This window comes from Geospiza fortis, unplaced genomic scaffold, assembly GCF_000277835.1.
Source record: "Geospiza fortis unplaced genomic scaffold, GeoFor_1.0 scaffold195, whole genome shotgun sequence".
In the NCBI taxonomy this organism is placed as follows: domain Eukaryota; kingdom Metazoa; phylum Chordata; class Aves; order Passeriformes; family Thraupidae; genus Geospiza; species Geospiza fortis.
In genome coordinates this window covers 4,486,036-4,499,131 of record NW_005054324.1, presented here as the reverse complement: position 1 = coordinate 4,499,131, position 13,096 = coordinate 4,486,036, and the positions used below count along the sequence as shown (strand labels likewise).

At 38.9% G+C, this 13,096-nt stretch overlaps 1 protein-coding gene across 1 annotated transcript in view; it reads left to right on the top strand.

Moving 5' to 3' along the window:
* GPR37 (G protein-coupled receptor 37) overlaps positions 1 to 10,990 on the top strand; it is a 14,659-nt gene extending 3,669 nt beyond the window's left edge. Inside the window, exon 2 of the mRNA XM_031056945.1 lies at positions 7,031 to 10,990. Coding sequence (XP_030912805.1) covers positions 7,031 to 7,849 — 819 coding nt within the window. The 3' untranslated portion in view covers positions 7,850 to 10,990. The remainder of the gene's footprint in view (positions 1 to 7,030) is intronic.
* Positions 10,991 to 13,096: the final 2,106 nt, after the last annotated feature.

Here is a 13,096-nt window from a genome sequence, read left to right as displayed (position 1 = left end):
TGGAATCCTTTTTGTTTTAATCAAAGCACTCAGTCTTTTGAATATAGTTCCAGTTTTCCTACTTGCAGATTTATTCTAAGCCTTAATAGAAAGAAATATAAATGTAGATGAAATCTGTACTGTTACTGTGCTTTTAAATATTTTACAACTGCTAGTCATGTGAAGTTGTGGGTTTTTTTCTTTATTTTATTTTAATGCTGAAAGCCAGTAGTGAAGAGATTAAATAAGTCGTTTAAGGCCCAGAGCAACTTGCGCAAGATGACAAATGGATTCTGTCAGGTAGGACTGGAAACCTTCTTTCAGGTTTAAGAAGGAACTTTACTTGAGTTGTGTGCATTTTGCTCTTGGAGGTTACACGAGAAGCTTTGTTTGAGTGGGTTGCATTCTATGTCAACAGATTGAATCAAGCTACTTATGGCCAAGTAAGGGTTTAGAATTGAGGAATGGTCTGGCATGAGGGTTTGCAGAGGCTGATTTACCATCCTGTGCAGTCCAGCACAGAGCAAGAAGTTGCTGAGGCCAGTGTGTGATACACAGCCCTGAATTCAGTGCTAGTAGACATGAGGCCCTCTGCCTTTCCCAGACACCTCACAAAGAACAGGACAAAGTTTGTGGTGTCCTCATCTGGACCATAACATGCATACAAGACTGGTGTGATTCTGGAGCAGGCTGACAGTAAAAGCCTTTGAAATCTGACGCCCAAACTCTGCATATGCTTTTGGCAATGAATTTGTGGCATCACTCCTGTTTCTTGTGGGCAAGTTCCAGCTCAGGAAAGCTATCACAATTAGTATTCTTAGTGGAAAGCATAAGGATTGATTTGGACTGAAACACGAATTACTCTCTTTCCCTGGAGCTGATCCTGCAGAGCAGGTTGAGGTGAGGCTTTTTCCCATTTCTCTGTACTTGACAGAGGTAAGCAAGAAGCACAGAGAAAGCTGCTGTTCTCTGCCTGTTCCAAAGCTGTGAGAAGAGATCCCTATTTGAAGTTTCACTTTAGGGAAGCAAGCAAATACATTTTTAATGGGAGTTTATAAAAGCTGTGTATTGTCTGTCTTTTCTGTGTCTTTTGATGTGCGGCATTTTCTTTATGTCTCTTCTTTGACTCTAGTCAGAGCTGTGCTCCTGAACCTCCAGTGAGTCCTCTGGGTCACAAAGACACTCAGAAATGTTTGCAGTTTCAAGGCTTCATCATGAGAGTTTTCTAGGGCAATGGCTTGATGTATCTTTAATTGAGCAGAATATCTTCAGTGCTTATCACACAATAACTATTTAAAACTGAAGTGTTAATATATGTCTGCCCTTTAGGTATTAATGGCACAATGATGATAGCTGCCATGTTGGTTGTTCTGTCAGTCTTTCCTCTGCAAATCCTGTCCTTAGGATCCTCTGAGTTTTTGCTTTTGGCTAAACTTTGCCTGTGGCATTTCAGCATGCAAATGAATTTGTGTCAGAGTAGGTTTAAAATTGGGTCAGTAATATTTAAGTTACATATGTGTGGAGAGGAAAAGGCAGCATCTGTGATCCCAGCTCTATTGACTCTGCTCTGAGCACTAGCATGTAATTTCTCTATATGACAGGATTTTTCCCGCAGAAAGAGGAAGAGGTAGATTTCTATCTGTAGGTCCATATTGCTGCTATTAAGAACTAGTGCAGGAGTCCCTTGTGTAGTGTGATGAGAGCTTGATGCTGAGTGGAGAGTGACACAGAAAAAAGAAAAAAAAATAAATGTACCTATTTGGTAGCATGGTAGATAGCAAACAGGAAAATGAACAAAAATGAAATCCTTTTGTGTTCTGTGATATTTCCAAGCCCCTGGATAAGCATGTGGTGTACTACTGAGTATTTCCAGTGCCCTGATTGTCTGTTGACTTTTGCTTCCAGCAGAAGTCAAGAGTGGCACATGGAAGTGGATTCTGATTCTAAGCAGTATGTCTTGTGATATACAGAAGTGTAAGATATTAAGAGTAAATATCACATAAAGCATGTGTGCTTTGTGACTCCTTGCTGTGAATGTTGATAGTACTTCAAAGGAAACAACAGTGTTGTACCTATTATTCCATGTGTGTGGGATCATCTCCCTGATAGTAGATTTTAGAATTATCATCTCATCTTTCAGATAGGTGATGTAGATTTTTATTTGGAATGCATAAGGTAATTGCTGATGTCAGAGCTGTCCCTGGCCCCAGATCTTCTTGGCTACTGAATTATTCTTGCCACACCACAGTAGTGTTTTCACTGTGAGACTTTTCCCTATTTTAATGCATAAAGCCATTAATGTTTCATAGCACTTCTTGAGAGAAATACAGATATATTTTTGTTCTTTTTTAATAATGACTGTTTTTCTTGGTTTTGTTTTGGGTTTTTTTGGGGTTTTTTTTGGGAGTGGAGTGAGAATATTAAAAGAACAGAAATCTAGATAAATATTACATAGTTGTTTGCAATGGGTTGATCTTTTGTTTTGCAGTAGTCTGTTCTTATTACCTAGAGTCTGTACTGTAAGTGTAGAGTAGCACAAAAAAAAAAGGTATTGCAGTCTGTGCTAAATTTATTTATTTATCTTAGGGAAAACTGAGAAATCTACAGGTGTCCCCCTGGTATGTTGCATTAACATCTTCAAAAGCTATGAAGTTTAATGTGGATGTGGAATAGCCATCAGAAAATGATAATCTATAATGGCTTGAGGAATAAAAAGTCATTTATATGATATAACAGGAATGGATATACAGAGTCTATGGAGTGTCACTGACAGCTCAGAGGTGGCTTGGATAGAAGTCACCAACCTCTTCTGTAGTTCAGCTTTCCCATTACAATGGGAAAATGTTTTGTATACCCATCTCATCTTGTAACAAAGGAGGAGTGCCATGCAGTTTTAAGAAATTCTTTGCTAACAGCATAAAATATATTCTGTCTTAGAAACTTCAGCTTCAGCTGATAGAAGGATCTACTTCTTATAACACCATTATTTTAACTTGTTCAATATAAACTTAGTCTACATTGTTTCCACTCACTTTTCCATCAGAATGGTCACTGCCATTTCTAGACTGGAGTTGCTCAGAGCTGGTTGATTTTCATTCTGTACATTCACTGTCTTTTGGCTTAAGTAACTTTTGTATCTCATAATACACTTTTTTGTAGAGTAGCAATATCAGTTCTTGCTCTTTGTCTTTCTGGGTGGAATGACCCAACCTCTCTTTTATATTCACTTACAGAATTTGGTCTTTGTTGGTCTTTTCACCCAAATCACCTTTTCTGATTTTGTTTCTGGTTTTCATTACTTTTGACTAGAAATTAGTGGGACAAAATTGGGTATTATTCTCACAGCCATAACTCACTGTAATACATCTACACTGCTCTGCTGGTTAGCCAGAGTCTCTCCTGGAAGCCAGGGCTAAGAGCTGTGGACCACAGCCAGGAGAAGAAGTAGGGCAGGCCAGGAAAGGCCTGGGAACATTCTGGTAATTGTTAAAGCTTGTGAAAGAGGAACCAGTATGTTGGAAGAGTGGACAGGGGAACAGCAATTATGCTGAGCATTTCATGAGTTTGCTATTGTTCTCTGTGGCCTCAGTTCCCCATATCAGTTCTGACACTCTTGACTAACAGCTGGTGAGCTAATGACCAAAGGTTTATGCAGTGTCTTGAAGGGGCATCACGGTGCCCACTAACTCTGTCAAGGTTTTTTAAAGAGCAAGTGTGTTCAAAGAGATTCTTTTGTAACAATAATTCTGCGTGTGCTGTAGCTAGCAATCCTTCCAGCAGTAGTTCCCTGCCCAAATGGTGTGGGTATCTCCTCAAAGCAGGGGTTCCTTCACCACTTCCTCAGAGCAGATTGATGGTCATTCAGTTGGAAATTTGGGGACTTTGCTGATTTCATGTAGTAAGATAAAGTTGTAAAATTATGTCATCCTGAATGTCTAGAGGCTGCAGAAGAATCTTCAGTGGACAATATGGAAATAAATCAGACAACTAAGTGATGATCAAAAACTACTGAGCCTGAGTTGCCCTTACCTTGCCTTGTTTCCTGCCAGGTTGGTGGAATTAAGATTAGAACAGCATATCAGACACTCAGCTGTTACAACAAGAGTGCCATTTAACTCTGTGCGGCCTTGCACCACTTTGTGATTTGTTAATTTGTGCTTTACCTTCTCCCTGTCAAATTAATGATCTTAATTTTGTAGTTACTTCAAGGCAATATAATACCTGAAAAGAAAACTTCTCTGAATTTTTTCACACTTTCAGCTTAACTCTAATTATTAGTATGACTGGTATGAAGAAACACACCTAGACTGAAATGGTGTGAACATGCAGAATGCATGTCCCAGTTCTCACCCATAGGTTTTGAGAAGCACTCATTGATTTTGCTGGTTATTACTCATAGTCTGCTGTGTGGAGTAAATAATCCAACCCTTTAATTGCTCTACTGCATTTAAGCAAGTCAGCTGAAGTGAATCCATGATCATCTGCTTGAGTGTTTTTGTTTGGTTTTTGCAAGCTTTTCCATGGCATTACTAACTCTGCTAATCTACAGAAAATAGGAGTCTGTTGCTTGTTCCAGGGAAACACTGGCTTTGTTTAGCTTGTTTCATCAGCAAATCCATGGGAGGGTTTTCAAAGCCGCCTTCCAATATTCCTAGTTGTTTCCTCTTGCTCTATTTCCCCGTTTGAAGCCTCCAAGTTGTTGGTCAGTCAATGTGACAGGAGCCCCGTAGGTTATGTTTCTTCATGGCAGACGTGTCTTCTTTCATTAGCCCAGCCCCAACAGCTGCAGAGTTTATTGTCTGGGCCACTGTGGAACAGTCTGTTTGCAATGAAATGCTGAAGTGTCTTGCCTTGGGGTGGGGGGAGGCTCACGCCACAGCTGAAAGGAAACATCTTAGTGTACAGAGACTCAGGTTTTCTTCTGTTTTGCTGATTTTTATTTCGATCCCCAGTCATTTCCAGATCTCAGTTATTTCCCTGTCTCTTATAATTGTAGCAAGCTGAGTCCTGACCCTTTTGTTATTCATGTTGCATGCTAAGGCTAAAGGTTTTGCTGTCACTAAGAGATTTGAGGATTGTGCACACATTTAAATATTTTGGAAACAAAATTGCTAATCTTGAATTAAAAACTCTGAGCTGTGATACATAAAAATCATATTTCATTAGCGAAGTTTATCACTGTTAATTAAGATTTTCCTGTAAGTATTTTTCTTTAAATGTTTTTATTTTTTTGCTGTATTTATCAAGCTTTCTTTGAATCTTGTCAGACAATTAAACTTACAAATCAATGGTTGCCTATTAAAAATATTTACATAGTGCCTTGTCATTATTAAATATTTCTGCAAGTTAATTAGTAAGAGATTGGATCTTACTTATTCCATCTTTTAGGAAGCAGCTTCAAAGAATTCTCCAACCAAGCCAACATCTTGCATTTGTAATTCCAAGTGCCTTATATTTTCAGTGATAGTCAATTTTAACAATCTGATATGGCTGTTAAATATTGAAGGCCAAAATGAATCATACATTTATATAATTGTGCATAATTGTGCTATCTATCTTTGAAGAACTTTTTTCAGAGATGCGTAAACAGTATTATTTCAATATTATGGTGGAAATCAGAAAGTGTTTCCTAAAGTCTATATGAAATTTGAATATAGCATTGCACATCAAATTCTGATAAGCAAAATTATAGTGAACTGCCTAATATTACTTTATTGCAGAGATATGGTTCATTCATTATAAAAGTAAGCATTCTTTACATTTATTAGCAATATTATTTTACTTTCTTTTTCCTTCACAACACATCAACACATTTTCAGCATAATACATGCATGCAAACCCAAGAAAATAAGTGAATTAAAAATCAACAGGGCACTTAGTCTTTGTCCAATTGAAGTTAATAGTAGTTCTGCTTTAAATTTGAACTGAAGTTGAATTTATTACTAATAGAATTAGGCCAAAATGTATATAGTCTTCTTGCAAATTTATTTTAGGAAATTAAATTATAAACAGGATAAAATGATAGGAAATGATGTTTCATGACAACACAAGATTTCTGTTCATGCATAGAATAATGATTATTAAAGCTAGAGAACATAAGCATTGCTCTGTACTTGTTCCTCACAGTATATAATTGACAGCTCTCTCCAATCCATCTTTAAATCATTTGAAGAATGAAACTGCTTCTCTTTCTCCTGGCCTACAGTACACTCTCCCACAGAATGTTTCCTATGAAATTAAGCCTGGGTTTTCCTTGAACTTTTTCTAAGTAAAATATTGACTATTGGTTATATAGAGCCTAACCACTGTAGTGAAGATTAGTTTTGCACAGGCTCTGGAAGTCTGAGGATTTCAAATGCAGTTTCTTTGAACTCATGGTGGGGGATGAATTTATGTGCCTACATCCCATCAAAATTTTGCTTAAAAGCCTAAGTCCACAAAAATAGTTGCTGGATCCTACTCAATTCAGTAGATGCCTCATCCCCAGGGTTTCTAAGTTTTGTAGATATGGAAGGTTTAATGTTTTGATCCCCTGCTTGCATGGTGAACTTGTTATGTGGTCATAACTTCTGCTGAAGGAACACTTTCCTATCTCTCTCATTTTGACTTAAAATTCCAACCCCTGTGGTGGAGCCAGTCTTTATGGGAAACACCCCTTAGAAAAACGTGGGGGAGGAAACAGTTTAGTTTTAAATTTTAGTCAATTCCTCTATATTTTTTTTCCCCCTCAGTGTTGCACAGATATTTGCTTGGACCTCCAGGACAAGCTGGAATAAGAATTTGTAGGAGAAAAAATAGAAGCACATACTCTTTTTGGAATGCATGCTGGATGGTAGCTCAGCGAACACTGGAAGCTGAGTGCTGTCTGTGATGCTTCTTTCGATGGCGCTCAGCACCACGGTGCTCAACTTCTTCTCGGTGAAGAAGCTCAGTGCTTCTCTTCCTCCCCCCTTTTTTTCTCATTTTCTTTTCCCTTTTCTTCCCCACTTTGTTTTTTACCCTCCCCCAGAGAGCACCTGTATTAACCAGCACTGCCTCTCCTCCTTCCCAGGTGGCCTCTCTGGGCGTCACCACGTTCACGCTGTGCGCTCTCTGCATCGACCGCTTCCGAGCCGCCACCAACGTGCAGATGTACTACGAGATGATCGAGAACTGCGCCTCCACCACGGCCAAGCTGGCTGTCATCTGGGTGGGCGCGCTGCTGCTGGCCCTGCCCGAGGTGGTGCTGCGCCAGCTGGCCACCGAGGAGCCCGAGTACAGCGGCAGCCCCCCGGGCGAGCGCTGCGTGGTGAAGATCTCCACAGCCCTGCCCGACACCATCTACGTGCTGGCTCTCACCTACGATGGGGCGCGGCTCTGGTGGTACTTCGGCTGCTATTTCTGTTTGCCCACCCTGTTCACCATTACTTGCTCCCTGGTGACAGCAAGGAAAATCAGGAGGGCAGAAAAAGCCTGCACGAGGGGGAACAAGCGACAGATTCAGCTGGAAAGTCAGATGAACTGCACAGTGGTGGCTTTGACCATTTTATATGGATTTTGCATCATTCCTGAAAACATTTGCAACATTGTGACTGCCTACATGTCCACAGGGGTCTCTCGACAGACTATGGACCTCCTCCATCTCATTAGTCAGTTCCTTTTGTTCTTTAAGTCCTGTGTCACCCCAGTTCTCCTGTTCTGTCTGTGTAAACCTTTCAGCCGGGCCTTTATGGAGTGTTGCTGTTGCTGCTGTGATGAATGCATCCAGAAGTCTTCCACGGTGACGAGTGATGACAATGACAATGAGTACACCACAGAGCTGGAGCTCTCCCCATTCAGTACCATTCGTCGAGAAATGTCGACTTTTGCTTCCGTGGGGACTCACTGTTAATTGACCTTAATACTTTATTTCCTGCATATTTTTCCTTTTTCTTTTTTTTACTTCATATTTTTCTTCTTGAAGCAAAATGCAGGAAAAAAATCACGGTAAAAACTACTCTTAAAACCAGTCTGTATTAACAGTCATGCTTTGGAAAATTTCTTTGGTTATTAAAAGGAGAGAGGAGGAGAGCCAGCACTCAGTTTTACATCATGATTTACATCATGATTTACATAATGAGATTTTGTGTGGTGCTAGGATTTCATTGGTTGAGGAGGAGGATCCATATCAATCTGCTTTTATTTAATTCTGTAGTATTTTTTTGATAAGCACTGTAAAATGTTTATATAGACATTGTGGGCTTTTCAAGGTGTTTTCATGTAAAAGATGTGGTGGAAAGTATTTGAAGGTAGTTTTAATCAAATTACTGTACACTATTTTGAGAGGACTTGGGCTTCAGAGAATTTATAAAGTAGCATAAAAATAAATGAGGTTTTATTCTTTAACTTGATTGTCATCTACATTTAACAAAGACACCTATGAGTAGCATTAAATTCCTTTAATAAGTAAAAAAAAACTTTGCATATCATAATTTAGGTGGCCATATTTAATTAACATTTGAGTACTTACACTTGAAGGATATAATTAGAGTGTTTAAGGAAGATGATTATAATGGTATTAGATTTATAGAAGTGGGTTTTTTAATGTTATATTATGAAGGTTCAGTGTGCCTCATTGAAAATTTTCTTCTTAACCTGCAGGTATACAAAATCTTGAGTTATTTTATACTTCTTACAAAGAAACACTCACTTTATCACTGAATTTTGTCTCGTGTGATTTCAAAATCAAGATTCTTTCCAGTATGCTGTTTGTTTTACATTGAGTTTATGTCCTCCATCTCTGTATATATGGCTCCTACTGGCTTCAGTGAGAGTCTCATTGCAGAGAAAGGCTTTTTTTTTTGCCAGAGGTTTGCTGACAATAAATGTGAGGGACTGAAACATGTGGAGAGTGAGTTCCTTCTATTTTAAAAGGTATAAACACACTTGGGGCTTGACCTAGAGCCCATGGCAGTCAATGGAGAGGTTTCCATCAATTTCAGAGAGCTTTGAATCAGACTGGCATCTCCTATTTGTTCTGGGATGTGTAGCATGAATATTAATCACAGGGGCTCTGTGTGCTGGTTCAGAACCATGCTGCTCTCAGAGACTGCTATTCACTAGCAGCTCACAGCCCTGAAGCTGGTTTTAGAGCTGCTGTGTGTTTTGCTGATGGCTTCTTGCTGTCCACAGAATTGTTAAAATGAGGAGGGTATGTCAACACTGCCAGCAACAGTGTGATAGAGTAAAATCCAAAGTTTTTATAAGCAAGCCAGGCTGGAGACTGCAAAGTGCCTATCCTTACCAGCAGAGCTTATGTCCCCACTCTTGGCTGAAGCAGACATTCTGTTCTTGGCAGGCAAGCCGGCTCATATTTGCACTGGGCAGCAGGCTGAAGTGTAGACACAGGCTGAGGAACTGAATTTTTTATAGATAGCTTGTATTTTAATACTAATTAAATAAATAATGCAGCTGTATTGAGCAGAAGGAAATTTTCATACACTCATGCTTTGAAATTAACACTGGATGTAACTGATGCATTGTTACCTCCCTTTTGATACCTGCCTCTATATATGTTAAAGAGCTTGTTGTAACTTCTGGAAAGGACTCTATTTTTTGTTTGTAGATTCCAGACTTAATGTGTCCAATCTTGGTGATATTCTTGGGCAAGCATTATTTCTTCTTTTTCTTTACCATTTTAACCTATTATAATTGCAACTGAAAAAGAACAGTTGAAATTAATGAATATGAATCTAAACATATATGCACATGAGTTCTTCCTCTGACTTTTGAATCAGATACTGGGCCCTAGCAAGGCAGTCTGCTTTAACGACATGATTGAGAAATTACCCAAGTTTTTAAAGTCTTGTTTAACATGCACAATCGCTTCTGAAGATGGCAAATGTCCCTTCCTGAGAAAACCTTTCATTGACTTGCCTTTGCTTGATTACATTTAATAAAGTATGAAAGGGATTAAAGAGAAAAGATGGAAACAAAAACCTTGCTTACTTTGGTACCTGTGTTTCCTCAAGTACATATTCCCCTCTCTGCATTTTGATTTTTACTATTCTTTTTTATGTGCAATATTTATAAAGAATGGGACTAAGACTCCCTTTTTGTTTCTTGCTGAGACACCAGTTTCCCTCAGCTGCCTTTTCTGTTACAACAGGGGCTCAAGGATCTTGGAAAAGAACAGCAGAATGGGAGGAAGCATTTTAAAAGAAACAAATGAACAAACCAGAGAATTTACTTGGAATTATTAAATTATCACATTTTGCTATTTTAGGTTCAAGATTGAACTGAGACACAAAATGTCCCCATTCCTTGGGGTATAAGGCGGTTCCAGCTTTCCACTCAGCCCTGGGTATTTGTGAGCTCTGCTAAGGACTGTTGCTAGCCCACAGGTTACATGTTCTGTGTCCCAGAGAGGTGCAGTTTGCTTCTGCATTTAAACTTTTCCACAATATGTTTATGATAATCCTGGAAAAATCAACCAAACGACCAAGGCAATCAAAAAACCAGCAAAGCCAAACCAAACAAACAAAAACCTCAACAGCAACAACAAACCCATACCCAGCAAAAAACCTGATCCTCACACAAAATGATGTAAGAAGTCATTGGAGAAGATAGGATCTGAAGGTCATTAATGCTGTGTTTGTAAATCCATCTTCCTCCTTGTGTGGCAGAGCATTCTCCAGACAGTGGGGCTTCTTTGTACCCTGTGTAACCTTGCCTTTTCTGCTGCTGAAAGAGCATTTTTCACAGTTATTTCTCTGCCTTGCCATGGATAACTGTAGCAATTTGACACCCTTTTATTCTAATTTGTTCTCTAAATTGGTTAAACTAATACCTCATTAGCAATTTGTATTGTCGCAGCCATTCAAGTGTCATGATAAATGATTCCTTATGTTAAAGATGCAGTACTGCATTGCATTTCTTCCATCCAACTTTTGGGGTTGATGCTGTGAACTCTTGAAATTTTCTTGTGTTTGCTTTTCTTACTTTCTTTAATATTCTTCAATATTAAATAATTCTTTATTATTCTAATAATTAATAAGCTGCTTATGTCTGGTTTGAATCCAGTTCTGTCAGACATTTGTCCATTAACAAGAGGGAATTTAATGACTGAAGATTTGCTTATTGCAAAGATTTAATTTTTTACCTAAACTAGAGAAAATTGCAGAGCATGGTGATCAACATAGAAGAGTAATGAAATGGAAAATCAGATTGTAAGGTAGGAAAACCTTATACCTTTCAGGTATGTAAGCCTTTAATACATTAGCACTAATTGTCAGAGCGCTGGGTCCGTTGAGAAATTTAAAACCGTGAAACTCTAGTAAGTATTTCAGTATCTCCAATGAAAACATTTTATGGCCTGTATCAATATATAATTGTGTAGGCCAAAGTACAAATGGTAAATTATTGACTAATATCTCTCAGAAGAGATCTCTTATTTTACCACTTCAAAAATAAAATACTACATTCAACCTTAAATAAATTCTGTGTTTAAATTATGTCAGTGACTTGCTCAGCTCCTGTTCTGTCATTGAGACTGTGATGTAAGCTTCCACAGCTGCTGCTTCTGCAGCTCTGGGAACAGCTCCTAAAGACACTACAGAGGTTTCCAAGCATGTTGTCCTGCATCTCTTTGTAAGAATTTGTGTCATGTTAGGCTCTATGGTGAGACTATTCTATTGTGCTCATGGCACTCAGAAGCAAACTAGATTCTATGAAATGTGAATTGCTATTGAAATTCTGAGTAGCTTACCCAAATTCATTAAACAACAAGAGTATTCAAAACCTCTCCTAGTATCTGTGAGCCATTGTCTTAGACACAGTGTAAATACATGCAATTTGCCCTGTGGCTGCCTGACTGCTGTTGATGTGCTCAGATACATCGCTGAGCTGTTCTGGGCCATTTTTGCCAGGTGGCATTAACAGAGCTCCCAAACCACTTAAATCATCCCCTTGTTATTGTGCTGGAACTAAGACTGAAGGCAAAACCTGCTCAAAATTAGTCTGTCTCCTTAGCAGGGCTCTCGCTTTTCTGTGCATGGAGAGCACATCTAAGGTTACAGGCTGTCAGTGGATACAGGCTTAGCACAGTAGCATCAGCATGTATATGTTTGTGGATGTTCTGATTAATCAAAAATTTAGGTTCTGTTACTTCTAGGATGGAAGAGCAAGATTCAAAACCCCGCTCTGCTTAATTTATAGGTGAGACTTGAAATTTGGTGCTTCAACATACCCACAGAAACTGAGTAATAGACACACTTGTGTTATTACAGAGGGGAGAACCTATAAGAAGTAAACTGCCTGCAGAAAGCTGACTCATCTTACTTGTTTAAGAACCTAGGCCTAATGATTTGCCCGAATTGCAAAGGCAAGCAGGGACCTTGAAGTGGATCTGCTGTGTCCTGACTTCTTATGTCTGCATGCTGAAACAATCCTTATTTCCTCATATCACTGAGAAATGTGATTAGGAGGAGTTATAACTTTCTTCCTTCTTGCTTTTTCTATGAAAACCTCAGCCAAAGTCAATGTGAGCAGATTATATGAATCATTAAAACTTAATGGAATTCTACATGTACTGTCTCAGTCTTCAGGAGCTGTATTTTTTCACTACTGTTTTGTATTTGATTAAGTCATTTAACTCCTGTCTTTGGTAGATGTCAAATTTTCAAAACCTGGGTATGTTTTGTAATGAATAAGAAAATGAAAAAGTCACAGACTGAGATACTCCAGAGCACCTAGGCATCTCTGCTACAGAAACACTGACTCATGTTGAGAACTAAAGGTTCCCCAGTCAGGAGAGCTGTGTTTAATCACGCGCTGCATTTAACCCCTGAAATCTGGGCTATTTGCTTTCCCTATGGTATAATTTGGCTGGTTCAGTTTTAGTGTTTCAGGCAGTAAAAGCTGTGACAAAGACTCCCTGGCATTTTCAAAATGACAACACAGAAAACCAGTGCTCTCTTTCTAGGGGTGACACATTCCACTTTCTAGTGGTGACACATGTAATGTTACCTGCAGTGCCAGGATCCATAAGCCTGGATGTCCCAGCCTCTTTCAAGGAAGAGGTCAAAGATTTCTGTCCTTGTGCACATGTTGTGCATCACAGTTTCTCATTACTGGAAAGCAGAAGATATTATCCTGACTA